The 19,557-nt window shown below is 50.0% G+C and overlaps 1 protein-coding gene across 6 annotated transcripts in view; it reads left to right on the top strand.

Moving 5' to 3' along the window:
- Positions 1-19,557, top strand: part of LOC111154981 (myosin light chain kinase) — a 174,293-nt gene that overhangs the window by 58,478 nt on the left and 96,258 nt on the right. For 4 of the 6 annotated variants that reach the window (XM_022514943.1, XM_022514945.1, XM_022514947.1 and 1 more), the window contains exons 6-10: positions 1,358-1,376; positions 2,430-2,965; positions 3,526-3,732; positions 8,369-8,503; positions 11,967-12,119. In XM_022514943.1, coding sequence (XP_022370651.1) covers positions 1,358-1,376; positions 2,430-2,965; positions 3,526-3,732; positions 8,369-8,503; positions 11,967-12,119 — 1,050 coding nt within the window. The remainder of the gene's footprint in view (positions 1-1,357; positions 1,377-2,429; positions 2,966-3,525; positions 3,733-8,368; positions 8,504-11,966; positions 12,120-19,557) is intronic. The other 2 variants (XM_022514949.1, XM_022514948.1) reach the window with 1 other exon arrangement.

Raw genomic sequence — 19,557 nt, 5'->3', positions numbered from 1 at the left:
TTGACCCCTGCCTCCTCCTTGCTGCAGGCATCCAGCCCTGTCAGTTCTTCCCTGGAAATCTCTTTGAATCTGTCTTCTCTTTACATTCCCCTTGGTTCTGCCAAGTCCAGCCTGTGGAAGCAGGAGTGTGGGTGGGGAAGGGGGTTAACATCATTCTATCGAGCGGGAACCTTGAGCAAGGTGGGGTTTGGAGAAGCAGGGAGGGAAACAACCTTCACTATCCTCCCCCTTTCTTACCTTTCTTTCTCCTATGACTTTTTTCTTCCACATTCCCTTTTCTTTTCAGAAACTGTTCCTCCTTGCTCTCTTTACCACTGTTGTCTAGAGTGTTTTTCATGACCCAAAGAGTTTTGTTCTGTGTTGTGACACAGGCCATATATATGGATATAAACAAATTGTTTCCGTTAAAATAGTCCTGAGTTGTACCACACACAGTACACTGGTATTCTCTGTTTCATTCTACACCACCGAAAGTCCTGGTCTGGACCCAAGAATGAGACTTCACAGCTCACCGTGGGATCGGACCTGCTGTTAGGCATTATAGAATGGTCAAGCCACACCCCTGACTTGCCCTAGCTCTGAATTAAAGAACTGCTCCCTTCCCAAGTACTTAATGACAAAATGATATGCTGCCTGGGATGTGTTTTAAAATAACTCCCAGAAGAAGCTGCTCTGAAATCTAAAACAAAAAGGAATAAAAAAGACAGGCAAAATGGTGCTATTTCCTTAATCTGAGTGATGGCTTTCAGAGTTGGTTATATCCTCTCTACTATTGTACATTTTGAAATTTTCCGTAATAAAATCTTTAAAAATGATGCGTCAGGGAAAAAAAAAAAAAGGAAAAAAAAATATATATATAGTATGTTTTTTTCCTTGAAGAACTGAATCCAATTACACTTTGTCCGTACATTTTTAAAGCAGGTATTTGTCAAAACTGATCGTTTGGGAAGGTTTGTTTTTGAGGGCCACAAGTAACTTAAACTGTTTGGGTTTGAAATTTTCAGATGTTTATTTTGGTTTGTCCCTCAATTGGTTTCCTTCTGTGGCCAGTGAACGGGACATGTCCCATGGCACAGGGTATGGTCACCGAGACTTCCAGAGAAGGCCCAGGGCAGCCATGGAGGCCTCGATGGTGTCTCAGAGCTGGGGATCTGACCAGCTCCCAGCTCATCCGGTTAATCCAAGCGGTTCAGCACCAGGGATGCAGAGGGAAGGTGGGAGGAGCGTAGATGGGGGCCAGGCAGAAGCTGGGGAGGTGAGTACTCCCTAAGAAATTAAAACCAGTGCTGTCTTATCATTGTCTCCTCTTGGTACATAAGATAGTCCACTAACAGTCTCCCCTTCTCCCTTCTTCCAGGTTTGGATAATGCCAATAGGTATGTCTAGGATTTGTCATCACTGTTTCCATCTTGACATGCCCTGCAAGAAAAGAGAGGTTGTAACAGAGAAATGCCCTGAGTTTCTGAGTCCCTGCATAGGAGGGAGGGCTGACAGTCGGGGCCCTTGTTAGGCTTGGTTTTGTTCTCCTGCCGTGGTAGGCCACACAGGCTTGGGCGCAGGCTCACCAGCACAGTGATACTCGAAGACAGTGCTGTCATCTTTCTCTGGCGTCTGGCCAGGCCGGTTAGCTGTCACTAGGAAGGGCGCTGGCTAGACACCAGGTCCGAGGGGTGGGCAGATGCCTGGCGGAGGGAAAGGGCTTTCGGCAGAGCTGCCCGAAGCCAGAGTTACAAGCTGCAGCAGGTCTGAGGCAGAGGAAGGAGGTTAGAGGGTCGCAGAAACCCTTCCTGGACGCTTGATGTTTGAGTTCAGGCCCTTGCAGGGGAATGTTAGCCAGGTGAGGAAAAGCGCAGGGAGGGTGTGCCCAGCAGGACAGTAGCATGTGTGAAAGTGGGGAGATGAGAGCCAGGTGGGCCCCCCAGGGGCCCCAGAAGAACATCGGTGTGGCGGCAGCCTGGCAGGCCGTGCAGACAGTCTGGTGAGGTCCAAGAGGCTCACTCAGGGCATCCTTGCGGGCTCCGTTGAGAAGCTCGGTCTTATTCTCCCCGCAGCGAATTCTCTCCATGTGCTGCCATGCAGGCCGTGGATCAAAGGGCAGCCGGGACAGGGGGTGAGGCAGTTGCATGGTGGAAACTGGGGTGGTGCTCAGGGGTTGGGGGGGGAGAATAAAGGCAGACTGGATAAATGCAGATAGAACAGGCTCTGGGTTGAGCTGAGGGGCAAGGAAATGGCAGGAATGGTGGCTTGCCCTGTGCCTTGGGAAGCTGAGAAAGCTGCAGAGAGAGACTTTTGCTCCCGCTGTCTTCATTCATGGGCTTTTGTGATCCCTGGAATCCATGCTTGTGATGGGTAATGCTTGTGAGTTACCAGATAACCATTCTCTTTCCCCTTACTCTTTCCCATTGCCCTTCCCAACCACCACCAAACAGGTCACTGGTGAGAGGAACAAAGGCACCCAGTTCAGATATCAGGAAGGAAGTGACCAATGGAACCACACAGGGGCGGAAAGTGGACAGCCTGGAGTCTGCCGCCGAAAGAAGGAACTGCTCCAGCGCCCAGAGAGGGAGCTCCCTGACCTGGGCCCCAAGTAGCCAGCCTCAGCCCCTGCAGGAGTCCCAGCCAGAGCCATCCGAGGACTCATCCAGGAAGGCCCTGAGGAGCCCCATCTTACAGAAGACTTCCAGTACCATCACCCTGCAGGCTGCAAAAGTCCAGCCAGAACCCAGAGCACTGATCTCGAGCACCCTCTCGTCTTCTGGAGAAGCGAGGGAGTGGCCAGCTGCACACCCCCCAGCCACTCACCCTACCAGGCAGACTGGTCTGGGAAGCCAGGAGGTGGTGAGCAAGGTTGCTACCAAGAAAATCCCCATAGAGAGCCAGAGGGACTCCACCTTCCCCAAATTTGAGAGCAAGCCCCAAAGCCAGGAAGTCAGTGAAGATCAGACAGTCAAGTTCAGATGCGAGGGTGAGTAGAGCTAAGGAAGGTCAAGGTCCCACCCCGCCCCACCAGTGTAGCCCCTGGGAGGTCACTCCCTCCATCAGCCTGCAGTGGTATCTGCCCAGCCCCTTGGACTAGAACCCAGCCCACCCAGAAGCCACCTTATAGGAAGGACTCAGTCTAGCAACATACCTTATTCTGCAGGAACACCCAACAGTGGCCCACTGTTCATTGTTGGATATGGATTGGCCCTGTGTCCTAATTCTTAACCACCCTAGAGGGGAAAATCCATCATCACCATCACCATCAATAAACAAACCACAGGGGCTCCTGCACTTTCCTCCCTTCTGCTGGCTTTGGCTGATCTGGAGACCTGACTTGTCGCCCTACATCCCTCCTCCCCACGGACCCTGCCTCCTTCTTGAGACGTTTACTCATGCACAGTGCAGGGGGAGGGGTAAGAGAGCCTATTCAGGGGGAGGGCAGCTCACATCAGAACGAGCTTCTCCCTTGGGTCCAGAATCCCACCTGCCCCACAAGCACAGTGCACTCTCAGGGAGCCTCACGTGCTTCACCTCGCCCTGTAGTTTCAGGGACCCCAAAGCCTGAAGTGACCTGGTTCCTGGAAGGTGCCCCCATGAGGAGACGAGAAGGCATGGTTGAGATTTATGAAGAAGGCAGACGCCATTACCTCTGCCTGCTGAGAGCACAGCCCAGGGACAGTGGGAGCTATAGCTGCACGGCCTCCAACGTCCGGGGCCAGGTGTCCTGTGGTTGGACCCTCCTGGTGAAACGTGAGTACAAGTCTCCAGTCACCCTGGGTTCTCTCTAGGGGGCCATCCATGCAGGAGTGTCGCCTCTTTCCGCCCCCACACAGGGTGTACAAGCCCATAAAAGCATCATCCCCACCCACATGCCAAGCCCAAAGTCATTGCTCCAGAACAGGTGACTCCTGACAGGGAGTTCACATCAGAGTCACCTCAGAATAAGCATGCCCAGCCCTGGCGACAGCTTCCTTTTCTGGGCCCTTCAGCTGTCCACGGAGAGCCATGACTCACTTTTCTAACCACAGAGAATCAAACATTCACTAAATATACGCGTTGAGAGTCACATGAGATGATGTGGGATCCCACATCTTTTATGTTTATTGTGATATCTGTTTATGAAAGTTGTGCCTGTTCCTTGTGGGGATTTAAACACAATACAGTTTTATGACTCAGAAATAAATGATGTTTTAATGTTTTTAAAGCAAAATTGACATTGTGCTGTTTGTATACTGCTTTCTGTTCTACCTTGCTCACGTTACATGAGCATTGTTCTATAGATTTCTTTCTAGATCACTTAATATTATTCAAAAACATGATTTTCATGGCCATATAATGTTTCATAGAATAGTGTATCTGATTACACTTGCTCTTACTATTAAATATTTTGATTGTTTCCATTTTTTCACTATTGTAACAAAACTATGATAAATATCTTTGTACCCATCTATCTCTCTACAAAATTTCCTTCTTATTTTATTTTTTTTAAAGGTTTTATTTATTTATTTGACAGACAGAGACCACAAGTAGGCAGAGAGACAGGGAGAGAGAGGAGGGGAAGCACTCTCCCCGCCAAGCAGAGAGCCCGATGCGGGGCTCGATCCCCGAACCCTGGGATCGTGACCATTGCCAAAGGCAGAGGCTTTAACCCACTGAGCCACCCAGGTGCCCCTCCTTCTTATTTTAAATGCTATTCAGGGACCCTTGACCCATCGAGGAACATATTAAACTACAAGGAGAGAGTCAGCAAATTTCAGGCTTTTAGAAGTTCAACGGCTAAATAACCTTTGCCTGTTTTTTTCAACAAATAAATTGCAAGAAAAAGAGAAAAGGAGGGACAACCAATAGGAAACTTAGGTGAAAAGATATGTAAAAGATATCAGTAATCACAATCCGTGGACTTTGTGTGGCTCCTGATAGAGACACCTTTTAAAACTTTGTTTAATGAGAACACCAGGAAAATTTGAGCATTCACAAGGTATATGATAGAATGGAATTAGTGCCATTTTTAAGATAGGATGGCAGTCTTTTATTTTTTTTTATGCCTGTGTATTTTAGAGATATAAAATGAGTTATTTACTAGTGGAAATGATAGATGATATTTGCTTCTGAAATAATCCGTGTGTAGTGGGAGCTGGTGGGGGTACAAATGAAATGAGAGGGGCCGTGAGTTGATAATCATTAAATTTGAGAAACAAGTATATGGTAATCCACAGTACTGCTGTCTTTCCTAGTGTATATATTTGAAATTTGCAATAATAGACGTTTCCGAAAAAAAGGAAGGAGAAGAACTTAGTGGTTCATCCCTACAGTGGGATTCCATGCAGCCAGTAAAACGAATATGGCTGACCTACGGACTCTGATGGTGAAACGTGGCCAAGATGCTAGGAAGGGAGAAGAGCCAAGTGCAGAGCTGTAGGTGTCATATGTATTTGCATAAAAGGAAGAGAATCTGTGTAGATATGTGCAAAGAGATGCTTATGCGTACATTAAACATATCTGGAAGGGTCCACACGTTGCCTCAAAGAAAGGAAACTGGGGATGCTTAGGAAGAGGTGGGGAGTAGTCTTCTCACCACATGTGTATTGTTGATTTACTACTTTTTTTTTTTTTAAAGATTTTATTTTTTATTTGACAGACAGATATTACAAGTAGGCAGAGAGAGAGGAGGAAGCAGGCTCCCTGTGGAGCAAAGAGCCTGATGCGGGGATTGATCCCAAGACCCTGGGATCATGACCTGAGCCGAAGGCAGAGGCTTTAAGCCACTGAGCCACCCAGGCGCCCCCTTGATTTACTTCTTAATTGGCATTTTCACTCTGTCCATGAATTTCTTCTTAAGAAAGAGTCTCCATTCCGTTTGGAGGTGGGAGTGCCTGTAGGGTTCACAAGTCCAAGAGCCCGAGCCTCCTCAGCTGAGGCTCCGTGCAGGGGATGGACCCGTGGCATCATGTCCAGCAAAGGCTAAAAACCCACAGGCTTATGTTGGAGTGGCCGCTGTTATTACGAAATGGAAGCCGTGCACTGAGACTATACTTGCAGCAAGTTTGGGGTGAAAGAGAATGTGGTCTTTAAAGCTCCCACAGAACCCGGGACAAACAGGGCGGGAATTACGCATGCCGCCAAGCCAGCTCTTCTTACCAACGGTCAGCTGTTGGTTTTTCAACGCATGCCCTTCAGAATGTTGTGGGCCTTTGGTTAATTTCCGGAGTTCTGAAAAAGTGGATTTTGACTGTTTTGGCCAGTGTTCTTGTTGCTTGTGTGGAGGAGCGGATTTTTGGGATCCCTTACTCTGACCTTGCAAAAAAGTGCTTCTGGGCTCCCTCTCCCTATGGAGACACTGAGTATTCTAAAACCTTTCTGGACGACTTCACCAAGAAGTCCCCTGATGTGTGTTCTTTCTGCTTCTCTGGTATCACCTTCTTTCTCTGTTTTCTCCTGTTACCACATAAAACTCTGTCTCCCTTACCAGGACTTCTCTGTCCATCCCTTCCCCGCTCCCCAGAGGTCTTACTTAATGATGATTCACTCTCCCACCATTTTTTCCGTCTGTCCCCCTGCCCGCATGCAGAGGCCTCTCTCTTCTCCCTGCAAGCATGCTCTAGTGAAAAAGGAAAGAACCTCTGCTTTTTGCTCAGTGGCTCCTTAAGCTCCCACTCCATCTCTCCACTGTCTTCCACCCCCAGACTCATGGCAGGTCTCGTCTCGATGTGTAGCTTCTCCTTGAGGGTAACAGCCAACACTCCACAAAAGCCTGCTCAGTGTGGCAGGCTTTGTGCTAAACGCTTTACCTCTGTTGTTCCATTTAGTTATTATCCTAGCGGTCCGAGGAGCTAATTGTAGTCACACCCATTTTCCAGATGGGAATACTGAGCTGTGGTGAAGTTAAATGACTTGTCCAAGGTCACAGTCCTTGTAAAAGATAGCCTGTTTCTAATCCATGTTGGCTTGACATGAAGTCCATGTTTTTTTCAATGGCTCCCAAAGGCCGTTCCCTGTGAGGGAATGTGATGCCGGCTGAAGAAAGGGATAGAGGTGCCCACACCTCTCGAGGTAGTCAGTCCATCCCTTCCCTTGGCACCAGACCCAATCAGATGCACCGTTGTTCTGACTTAGCTGCTCTCCCACGGCCTACTTGCCCGTAGGGGAGCTCTGGTGTGGAGGAGGGAGTCCAGAGACAGAGGTAGAGAGCCAGGTGTAAAGCCTGCCTTTGCTGGTCGGACTATGACAAACTGCTAACCAGGTCTATAAAATGAGCTGAAGAAAACAATCTCATGGCACTGTCACAGTCTCATGTGGGAAGGTGCCTGGCATGTGGTAAGCCCTCATGTACCAGCTTTCATCCTTAAACCCCTACAATACAATATAGCTTACCTCTCACCGCTGCATGGAATAGCTTGTCCTGAGAGGCACAGGGGAGGCCTCTTCTAATCACCAAATCCTTTCCCCCTTCTCGGCTCCCAGCCACTTTGACATTTCTGCAGTATGTTCTGCTTGTGGAAGAGACCATCTATCCCTATTCCTCTTAGTTAAGCACCCCCCCCCTGCAATCTACAAAATGCTTCCCCAGTCCACCTGTTGAGGGCTTCTGGAAAGTTCCGTTCAATGGTTCTCAATGAAAATATGCCTCAGAGTCCTGAGGGAACTTAGGAATGCATAGTCCCAGGCCCCCAGCAGTCCTGAGCCATTGGCTCAGGTTGGAAAACTAGGACACATGTGAGTCTTTGTTGTTTGATCCAGTCCTGGGATTGGAAAAAATAACACTTTAAAATTGAAATGTGGGGCGCCTGGGTGGCTCAGTGGGTTAAAGCCTCTGCCTTCAGCTCAGGTCACGATCCCAGGGTCCTGGGATCGAGCCCCGTATCGGGCTCTCTGCTCAGCAGGGAGCCTGCTTCCTCCTCTCTCTCTGCCTGCCTCTCTGCCTACCTGTGATCTCTATCAAATAAATAAATAAAATCTTTAAAAAAAAAAAAATTGAAATGTCCTCCCAGTGGGCATGTTTGTCTCTACAGTTACAAAGAGATTCTCAAGATTGTGCAGGTCCAGTGGGATGTGGTAAAGGAGAGAAGGGATGCTGGGGAGTAATGGGGGACCAGGAAAGCAGGGAAGAAGGAGCTCTGTGGGTGCTCCAGGACAGGCGAGGAGGAGCCTGAGTCCCAGAGGAGGAGGCAGGCCCAAGTCCTGAGCGCTTGTGGACCTGGGCTGCTCTGTGACCATGAATAAGCCACTGCTGGTTTCTCCGTCTCTGGCCCCAGGTCTCCACACCTGTGGTGCAGCCTGCCTCCAAGCATGCAGAGAGGTTAAGGCCAAGCCAGGCTCCTGAGAAAGCCCAGTGCCTGTGCCCACTGGATGTGGTCTGAGACAGCCCGTGTGTTCTCTGCCCTTGCAGGCCTGGCCGCACCGGAGGTGGCACCCTCGTTCTCCAGGGTCCTGAAGGACTGCACTGTCGTCGAGGGCCAGGACTTTGTGCTGCGGTGCTCAGTGCAGGGGACCCCGGTCCCCCAAATCACTTGGCTGCTCAATGGTGAGTTCCCCTTGCTCCAGCCCCCTGGGCCCTTTGACCCTGCCTGCCTTCTCTCTTGGCTTGGCACGAACCTGCAGGGTACAGGGAGCTCACGGGACCATGGAGTCTGCTATTGGCTGGCAGGAGACGCCGGGCAAGTTGCTATTCCTATCTGAGCCTTGAGCTCCTGCAGCATGGGAATAATGTCAACTGCCTCCCAGGGTGGGGGCTGTGAAGTGAATTAGATCCTTTATATGAAACAGCTAATGTACATGGGTGCACAACCAACTTGGCCAGGCTCACAGTAGGTCCTCAATAAATATTTGTTGAGTCAATAAGTAAACAAATTAACAAATAAATGAACCATACTAGAAGTTACTCATGGAACCTCACCTTTTATTTTTTTTATTTATTTTTATAGAATTTTATTTATTTCTTTGTCAGAGAGCACACAAGCTCCCAGGGGCAGCTGCAGGCAGGGGGAGAAGCAAGCTCCCTGCTGAGCAATGAGCCAGATATGGGACTCGATCCCAGGACCCTGGGATCGTGACCTGAGCTGAAGGCAGCCGCTCAACCGACTAAGCCACCCAGACATCCCTGAACCTCGCCTTCTATTTAGTGGCAGTTGGTTTTGGGATTTGTAGACCAGCAATTCTTTTTATTGTTACAGTCCTATAGAGACATTCCAACTTTTTTTTTTTTTTTTTTTGGCCAAGTAAGGTCTTTTGAAAAAATCTGCAGTCATATATTATCACTCTTCTCTTGGTAAAAAAGCCTTTTGATTCCAAAAGTATGGGAGAACTCTAATTTTAGAACTGAGAACAGGGGCGCCTGGGTGGCTCAGTCCATTGGGCATCTGCCTTTAGCTCAGGTCATGATCCTGGGTTCCTGGGATCAAGCACCGCATTGGGCTCCCTGCTTAGTGGGGAGCCTGCTTCTTCCTCTCCCTCTGCCTCTACTGCTCCCTCTGCTAGTGCTCTCTCACTCTGTCAAATAAATAAAATCTTAAAAACAAAACAGAACAAAACAAAACAAAAAAGAACTGAGAACAGTCCATCAAGTTGTTAATGTTGAATGGGGTCTGTTTTGGGAGCCCCTGCTTTGGGGATCCACGGGGAGGATGAAGGAAGAGCCGCCAGTCGGAGACAAGGGCACTTAGCCTTCTCTGCCATCTAGGGCTTGGGGGACCTTGGACACCCCTCTTCACTCCCCGGGCATCAGCCTCTTTATGGGTGAGGAGATGGGCTGAAACAGAATGTTTGGGACCCAGACCTCTCAGGGCTGATAGAAACAGGCTCCTCTCGGACAGTGGCACTTGTCAGCTATGCACCAAATCGCCCCCAGCTGTTTCTACGCTATTGACGTGTTACTTGTGAACCTCCCTAATTGGTATAGTTTGCTTATGCTTTGCTAGAGGTTATCTCTAGTCAGTGAGAAAAGGTGAATATAGTTTTCCCATGTGTCATATTCTTGGGCAAATAAGTGACAATTGAAGTCACCCTTCCCTCTGCCCCTCGCTATGGACAGAGCTTCTGTCGGATCCTGGAACTGACTACAAAGAGGCAGCCTCTTTGCAACTGGAACAGAACACGGACTTTAAGGACTAGTAATGGATCTGAGTAAGAGAGTTTCACTTCCCTCTGGCTCAGAATCCAGACCATGGGTCAAGAAACATTTTCCATAAAGCCAGATAGTAAGTATTTTCAGCTTCGCTGGCCATATTGTCTCTGTCACAACTACTCAACTCTGCTGTTGTGGCAGCAGAAAAGCAGCCAGAGACAATATGTAGATGAATAAGTGTGACAGTGTTGCAATAAAACTTTATTTATGGACACTGAAATGTGAATTTCATACACTCCGCACAGATCACGAAATATTTTCTTGTTGATTTTTTTTCAACGATTTAAACTCTGTAACAACATTCTTTGCTTTCAGGCTATACAAAAACAGGCTGCAGGTCAGATTTGACCCATGAGTAGTAGTTTGCGGATGCCTGGTCTGTACCCCTCAGGACCTGGAAAAGCCACTCTACCTTTTTATTTTTGGTCAATGTTGGCATTTCCACACCATTACCACTAGAGGGCGATCATGCTCAAGTTCTCTGGGCGGCTAACCAGTCTTCCCATCTCCTGGTGGGGAGAGTTCTATGTCTCTCAATTCTGAGTGCCCCGAGCCCTCAACTCCTTTCTGAAGCCACCATTCTATCCCATGTGTGTAGAGCCAAAGTGAGTTATGCTCCAGTAACAAAAGAGATCTCAAACACTTTGTTGGCACATTTCGACAGCAGAGGTGCTTTGATAGATGTCGTGGAATGTACTGGTATTCTCAAGGAAGAGAGGTTGTAGAGTGTCATTTCTTTTCACAAAAAGCCAAGAGCAGTGTTCAGTCCTCTCGGTCGCCCAATCCTGGCCCCTGCCTTTCCCCAGCTCCCAGCCCCACCTTTATGAAGGGCAAACTCTTTTCCTTCCCGCCCTATAGCATGCTTGCTTGGCAGTCTCTGCAGACTGTCATGGAGACACGAGGTGTTGCTATGTGCAGAAGAAAACATTGGACTGCAGGGAGAGGACTTCTTTCCGCACTTACTCCTTCCCCCCCACTACCCACCCCCAGTTTTATGAAGTGCAAACCAGGACCCTGGCGCCTGACAAGGGAAGCAACTGACAGTTGCTTCCTATATGGTGAGCAGACACATTCCTGTTCTGAGGCCAGAATCTTCAGTGATGAGATTTTTTTTTTTTCCCCTGGAAATAAAAGCTCACATCCTGGAATGATAAAGTCCCAGGGACGTATAGCATTAAGGAAACCACTGACGTTCATAGCATGCACTTCTATCTCCATGCAGGACTTTATGTGTCCTGAATAAAGGGCCTCTCATGGCAGGGACTCTGGAAAGAAGGGGCCTGAGTCATTTTTAGTTTCGCATATTTATCTTTTCCATGAACCCTAAAATGCACCAAAATGCACCGAATTGCAGCATCAGATTGAGGTCACACACTTGCTTTCTGATGAATATCTGTAGTGGGAAATGGACACATTATTTCTGGAGACGTCTAAAAGGAGCCAGGAGCCTCCTGTTGTCTGGGTGAGTCCTGTTGTGCCTGAGGCTGGGCTCTGGGCCAGATGACCCTGTAAGATTCTTTCCAGGCTCAGACTTCTGTGAAGTCTAGGCTATGGATGCTGGGGCTGTTCCTTTAAACAAAATGCACAGAACTATGCCCCCTTCCCTCCTGCATTTGCAGTGCCTCCAGAATCTCTTCCCACAGTCCTTCCAGCCCCAGACTTGTTCCTGTGCCCCAACAATCACTGTCTCTCCTTCATCTCCCTCCCTAACACCTGGCTTCCTCTATCCAGCAGGCTAGGGGACGGCCAAATATGTCGTCAACCCGCAGTAGATCTGAGCAAGCATGGTGACGTGACAGCTGCAGCCCCACACCGGAGAGCCTCCCCACACCTGGCCTGAGCTTTCCTGTGCTTCCCTCCACAGAGCAGCCCATCCAGTATGCTCACTCCTCCTGTGAGGCCGGCGTGGCCGAGCTCCACATCCAGGACGCCCTGCCGGAAGATGACGGCATCTACACCTGCCTGGCCAAGAACACCATGGGGCAGGTGTCCTGCAGCGCCCGGGTCACTGTCCATGGTAGGAGCCTCTGGGCGCCTCTCTAGAAGCACCTTTGAAGCAGACACCTGCTTTGGAGAAAGAGCACACTGCACCTGAAGGCAGGCAGGTGGAGGAAATGGCCTCTAGAGGTCCACAGTCACAAGGCAAAGGCCCCCTCCCCACCCCCTTACCCCAGTGGGGCTGAGGTAGGATGCAGTGGAAAGAGGCAAGGGCTCCCTTGGCTCAAGAAGCTTCCAGTGTGGTAAGAAGTCTCCTCACATGGAAAGGTACCCCAGGAGGAATACTCGCATACTCCCTTAGGACTCAGGGGGTCTCACTAGTGCTACCTCCCTCACTGGGGGCTTCAAGAGGGTCACAGGATGTTCCCCTTTTCCTTGACCCTGCTCCTCCCCACCAGCCTAGGCTGGTTTTCATACATCAGCAGCCTGGTGCCCAGTAATCTGGTTACCACGCTCATCCATTGATCCGCACCCAGCCCTTAGTCCCAGGAAGTTCCAGGGGAGTCACAGCACTTGAGACAGAACTGTCTGGGCTGTGGGGTCGGCAGGCATGGTGATGGTGCAGGGGGAATGCTCCCCGGGGCCGGGGTGTCCAGGTAAGCCTGCTTCCCTACCTTCCCCCCACTCCCAGGGCCTAGGCTCCCGCTCCCCGGCATACTGGCAGGAGACCATGTCTCTTCCCTCTGCCCCCTAGGGTTCAGGTCTTGGGGGGTGTGGGGTGGCGCTCCCTATAACGTGGGCAACTGCCTTCTGGGAGGACACACGACCTGGTTCCACCGAAAAGGGCAAGGCGGAAATCACGTGCTGGTTACTGCGTTAAATACTTTCTCATTTAGACCTCAGCAGGCCTGGGGAGGCCCGCACTCTCCCTTATTTTAGACCAAAGAGTCTGGAGGTCTCAAAAAGCTTACGCGACTCGCCCAAGCACACAAGCTGGTAAAGTCAGACTGGGCTTCCAGACGCAGATCCTCGTGACTCCAAGCCTGTGCTCAGTCCTATGCCCTTTTCCAGGGTGTGCATTCACTGGCCCAAGGGGACAGCCTGGGCCCTGTAGGCCGGGCAGTGTCACCCATAAGGATTAGGGGTTGGTGCTCTGTGGGGCTCTTTGCCCAAAAGGGGCCCATTCCCAGGACTCCCCAATTTCTCTGAAAGGCGCTAGCGTGGAGTCATCACCTGGCCTCTGCTTCCTTCCAGGAAGCCGTTCACACCCAGGAGGGAGCCTGATTCTGGCCACCCCCACCCCTGGAATCTGTCAGCTGGAATTCTGGCTTTGTCCTTACAGGTCTCCTTTCATGGCTCATTGAAGGGCCTCAGGAAATTGTGATAATGAAACGAAAAGAGATCTGAGCTTCATCTCTTTGGGCCAGAGGAGCGACCCTCCCCTTCCCAACAGGGGGGCTCTCTTTGCAAGTCCACATGGCCTGCTCCAAAGCCTAGTAAGGGGCAAGAGGGCCAGAGTGACATCTGATGGGTCTATTGCCCAAGACTTCAGCTAGTGGCCTTGCTAATCCTGTGCCTGTCCCCACTTGCCTGGGTTTAGTTTGGATTAAAGAGACCCAGCTGAGCTAATAGTTCTTCTGGAGGTGGGGGTCCTCAGATGAAGGATCAAGGAGTCTTTGGGGCCGTCCTCCTTGTCCCCAGGTCTGTGGGAGGAGTGGGGTCTGGGTGACTGCCCATGCACACATGTCTTAAAGCAGAAACAGGTCCCCAGCAAGAGCTCTGCCAAGAGCCTTTGGGGTTTGCTCTGAGAACAGCCCCGCGTGAGTGAGAACTCCCTCCCGGTGTGGGGATTTGCTGGCCTGTGAAGGCCAAACAGAGGCTCAGATACCATAAATGGTGAAGCAGGCTGAGAGACGCGGCCACGCGCGGGCCACAGGGCTGGGCTGTCGGCACAGGAGCCAGGCGGGCTGAGCCTGGCACAGGGACACCCTGGCTCCCTGCCCTGGGCGGTCAGGCAGCTAAAGGCCATGTCCTACCCCATCCTCAGCTGTGGAGTTTTTTCTTACTTTATTGGCAGTTCCTGGAGCTCTAGGTCTCTGGGGGCATCTGAGGGGGTGGGGGACCACAGGAGAGACATTTGTTCCCACTGCACCGAGCATGGTTCCCTTCCAGTCTCTCTTTAGCTGCCCAAGGCCTGGCTTTTCTGTTAACCCTCAGTGTGGCAAAATCACAGTCCCATCCTGGCCGGGGAGCTGACTGGCCTGGAGTGAATCCTGCTGCACCACTAACTTGCCTGGCCACGGGGGCGCCATTCCACCCTCAGGGCCTCGCTTTCCTCTTCCATGCAATGGGGACACTGATAGTCACAGTCCGCAGTACTGAGGATTGAGTTAACGAATACACGGAATGTCCTCAGAACAGAGGAAGGGCTCGATGTGTGCTGTTGCAATTTTGACAAACAGACTGCCCCCCAACCTTTACACACGGTAAAATCATTCAAAATGCCAAGTCTAAGCGGTTTTACAAAAGGATCAACTTTGCCACCGTGGGTGGACGGCGGTTGTCTGTCCATCCGTGTGCCTGTTCGTTTGTTTTTAGGAAGGAGCGAGAATCCCGGAATTCTAGAGGGAGGGAGGCACCTGGCAGAGACACTAGAGCCCGAGGAGGACCCCATTCTAGGGGCTCTGGCCACGAGAGGGCGCCCTTCAGTCAGGCGCCCTTGCGATCAGCTTTCTGAGGAGGAGGAGGTTTCCAGGGCGGCTGTGCTGCAGGCTCGCTCAGCCCAGAACCCCGCATATGCTCCGCGGAACGCCAGGTGTGGGTGCTCTTTCTCACCTCGTTAGCCTTTTGCCAAGGTTTTGCAATCATCCAGAAATCGCTGGCCCAGCACTCTGATGTGATTTCTGAGGCCACTTTACCCAGCTTTCTCTACCTCTTCTCTGCAACCCCTTTCTCCAAAATCTGCCTCTCTCCCTAGCAAATGTCCCTTCCTTTAGGAAGCCCTCCCCGGGAACCCCAGAGTGAGTCCTCTCGCTGGCTGAACTTCCCCTATCATTGTGCTTATTTGCCAATAAATCTGTCCCGAGCCCCTGCTTTGGGCCAGACATCATTCTGGGGAGGCCCCAGTGAGCAGGGCAGACACGCTCTGCCTTCCGGGTGCATGCGTTCTGATGGGGAGACGCGCCATAATCACTACCTAGTTTAATCATGTTCTGACGGAGAAAGGTGGAAGAGATCCTTCTGGGGGATGGGTGAGGAGCACATTGGGTGGTGAAGGAAGGCTCTAGGTGGAGGGGACTTTTGAGCATAAACTTCAGGGAGCTGGAGAAACAGGACTCCAGGCAGGCGGGACAGCAGGTGCAAAGGCCCTAAAATTGGGAGCAAGGTCAGCCTATTCAAGGAACAGGCAGATAAGCCAGGGTGGCTGGAGCAAAGTGAGAAGGAGTTCAGAAAGAGGGGCAGGGGCACCTCATACAGGGCCTCTAGGGGTAAGGAGCCCACATTTTATTCTAACTGTGGGATTTCACTCTAATTGCTGGTTTAATTGTCTTCCCTGCTAGACTGTAAGCTCCCTGCAGGCAAGGACCCTTTCTTAGTCATTATTGCCTGTGGATCGGGGCCTCCTCTGTGAGATGGTGTTCAGGGAATGCTTGAAAGCACACAGCGGTAATGGCCTCTCTAGAAGTATGTCACTTTACCTCTTGACTTCCCTGGGGGCTCAGTGCTCATTGGAGTGTGCCAGAAACCCACCTGCTAGCTCTCAACAGTCCTTCAACCAATATTCCTTCTCTCTTCCCCCCAGCCCAGGATTAAAAAAAAAAATTCCCCAATAGTTAACCAGGCAGTGAAAGCCTTTCCCCACCAACCCAACCCAAGACGAACACTAAGGGATGATTAACCAAAATTCCTGCAGAGCCTAGGAAGATCCGAGAGGGGAGTAAATATTTCAGCGTATTTGGACTGAGTCATTGGGGTCAGGGGGAGACTTCCTCAGGCTAGAATACTTTAATTTATCTCCCCCTGGAGTATCTTTGTCAAAGCTAAAATTCTTAAGTGAGTAGATTTACTAACTTGCTAACTGCCCATTTTGACTTTAGTGTCTCAGCTTAATGGTGTTTATTTAACTGAAGGCTTGTTGGGCCTCCTTAAAGGCACCTAAGGACATAAAATGTGGGGAAGGTTTTTAAGAAACTGCTATCTAGAGTAAAAAGATGAAACTTAGAGCATCAGTAGAAGCCCAGTTCACGCTCAGGTTATTGACAGGTGCTAAGTGGGGCAGCGCGGAGCCCTGACAGCCTCCCACCCCCACCACTCTCCCAAATTAAGCTCGGGAATTTCGGATACTATATAATCTGTCCAGTGGTGTCTCCCCTCGATAAACTCTCAAGCACTGGAAACATTTCTAATACTTACTAATATTAGCTAAAGAGAAATGTACTGAAGGAGGATAAACTTTGGTTTTAATTTTTTTTTTTTGGTCTGTCTTCGAAGACCCTTAGCCGATCCACACACATCTGTCCCAGAAATCTTTTAAATTCTAGGAAGGCAAGCAGATAAATGTTAAATTATTTTATAACCAATGTTCTAGTTTAATGTAGTTTGAATACAGCAGAAACGGGGTCATGCACCACAGGAAGATTTCTGAGTGAATGCGTGTACATGTGTGTCCATATCTTAGAACTGAAGCCTCGGTTTACTAATTGGACAATAAGAAATGCAGAACTGTCTAGTTGTCCAGCCCACTGTTGGCCGAATCTGTCCTTTGCTTGCTTGGAGGCCTTGGTCAAGAACGCCATCCAGAATAACAGCTTTGTGTCCCTAACAGCAAAATATGATCCACTCTATGACTGTATGATGGCAACGGTGGTTTCCAGGCCCTCCTTAGGAAGGAGGGCTGGGGGCTTTGGCTGCTGTACCTTTATGTTGAGCTATGTTGACCTATATTTGATTGTAACTTCTGAGTCAGTCAGAAGGCTATGGTGGCAGTGATTCCTGCTTCCCATCCAGCACCCCTGCCATTACTGGTCAGAGATCTTTTGGGGACTGTCCTACATCATTGTTTCTTTTTGTTCTCTCTTTGCACACTTCTATTCCCGTTTGCTTCTCAGGTTCTAGAGAAGTCAGTGGGAGGGAAGAAAAGCCAACAGACCAAAGCTCTTTTTATGACATAGAAGTAGAAGTTTTGCCCAATCACCAAGTAGGTTTATTTGGTTAGGAGAGACTTTTGTTGGAAGAGAAGTTAAGTACTAGGGATTTACACCTTGCATAAATGCCCCGCTAATAGCAAGGGGCTGGGTGAAGGTAAGCTTCCTTTGACTAGTCCTCTAGAGTCAATGGTCACGTCATGGCATGTAGGGAAAGGAGGCTAGTCTCTGATCCCTGGACCGTGCTGGATTTTGAGCACCAAATAAAGAAAGAAGGGAGGACTGTGCTTCCAGAGCTCCCCTTCAGATGGTGATTTACTGAGTTTCCATACCCTAACAGGGCTTGGAGTGAACCAGATTGGCTGTTGGAATGGTATTTTGCGTTGTAATGACTAAGCAGAAAAGCTCAGCAGTGGTTTCCAGCTGTGCTTTTGTAAGAGGTCTGTGTCTTTCCATGAGAGGTTTAAGGAGGGAGGGTATTAGGAAGTAGGGGAGAGCCTTCCACAACCATTTTCATTTGGTGAATCCAGGGATGCAGGCAAGCTGCTGAAGGACAGGGTCTGAGGCTCTAAGAGTGGGACTTAGTAAATGGCCCTGATGACAATAGGCAGGGGTCCTTCTATAGGGGAGAGTCCTGGGAGCAGGGCGGCTCCTGGATGGTAGGATGTTTCCCACCAACACCCTCTCTTTATGTGTCTGTGTCATCTGTTTAAGCTCTTTCCCACAATTTCTTGTTCTAATCTGAAATAAGTTTTGAATGAGCTGGAAGCCTGCAGAGGGCCATTTTCAAGGCAAGCTACTCAAAGTGTAAACATGTGTATTTAATGAAAGCTCGGATCCGATCAGGGTGGCTGAAGAAAGGAGACAGATGGAGAGAATGCTTCTAAGGAGAAACCCCAAAGTGTTTTTCCTGCTAAACCCGAGGAAGGGGAAGGAAGGACCCGAAGGGGGGAACAGGAGGGTCACTGTAGTGTCGAAGGAGGGCTGAGATCACGGCCAGCCCCGGGGACAGAGACTGTAGATGCCTCTTAATTTCAAGCCCAAGAGAAGCTAAAGCCTTCGTTCATATCTCCAGCTTTGAGAAATAGCTTATAAAAGTTATTGCATAGGAGCCAATGAGAATGGTAACAAAGTGCACCTGTTGGGTGGGTATTTAACTCTTTCTCTAATTAAGAGCTTTTCAGAAATGGGGCGCCTGGGTGGCTCAGTGGGTTAGAGCCTCTGCCTTCGGCTCAGGTCATGATCTCAGGGTCCTGGGATCAAGTCCCGAGTCGGGCTCTCTGCTCAGCAGGGAGCCTGCTTCCTCCTCTCTCTCTGCCTGCCTCTTTGCCTACTTGTGATCTTCTTCTATCAAATAAATAAATAAAATCTTAAAAAAGAATTAAAAAAAAACTTTTCAGAAATGAAATACTGAGTTAATACCAGTTCATGTGACTGTTTTAAACCATCAGTGTTTTTAATGAGGAACGTTGTTTTGACAGAAAACAACTAATGGGTTAGAAAAGCTGACTTGTCAATTATTCCATTCCCATCACAAGTCCCCTTGTGAATGACCTCCACTTCACAGGTGGAGAGCAGCCATGCTCAGAGGTAAGGGGCTGCCCACCGCATCAGGCCTACAGCTACTCCGGCCCCTGCTGGGTCTCAGGGACGCTGACAGGTTCTCTGTTTGCTGCTTCTGCCTCCCCAGAGCAAGAAGTTAATGTGGGGGTCTTCAGAAACAGTTTCTGATGATTTAAAACAGAGCAAAAGTGGCCAAGGAGAAAGACATCAGAGGGTCAGTGGGGGCTGGGGGGGGTCATTCCTTTTCCCTCCATCTATCCCCTCTCTGCCCCATCCTCTCTGCTGCTCCTCCCCCTTCTCCAGTCCCGTCACCAGCTGTACTGGATATGGCATCATTCTTGTTGTCGGGAAACTACTTCTAAGTATTCTTGATCTCAGGTCTTGTCTTTCCATGGAGGGCAGGCTTGGTCCGTTCCCTTTCTCTCCAGGTGGAACAGGGCACCCAGTAGCTAAATGACAGAGTGAGTCTGTGAGTGACTACGGAGTCACTGGCCAGGGGACCACGTACCGGCGCCCCCGGTGAGTTCACATTCCATCTTTATTTCTAGGCCGGTACATCAAGGGAGCTTGGCCCTTCCTGGATCCCAGACAGCAGGTTCCCTCCAGGCCTGGTCTCGGCAGAGTGGCAGGATGCACAGCTGTGGGGAAACCTGGGGTATATTTAGTCTGGCCCCATTTGAGCAGAGACATCTGTCTCTGGGTCCTGGGGACCCCTCCCTTGCCACCTGTGTGCCACGGCCAGTGCCTGCCCTCCCCAGATGAAGGCGGCTCCCAGTGGCGGTTCCCTGGGCCACTGGGGACCTCTTGCCT

Source organism: Enhydra lutris, unplaced genomic scaffold, assembly GCF_002288905.1.
Source record: "Enhydra lutris kenyoni isolate GAN:26980312 unplaced genomic scaffold, ASM228890v2 scaffoldscaffold39, whole genome shotgun sequence".
Classification (NCBI taxonomy): Eukaryota; Metazoa; Chordata; class Mammalia; order Carnivora; family Mustelidae; genus Enhydra; species Enhydra lutris.
This window is presented reverse-complemented; position numbering and strand designations above follow the sequence as displayed.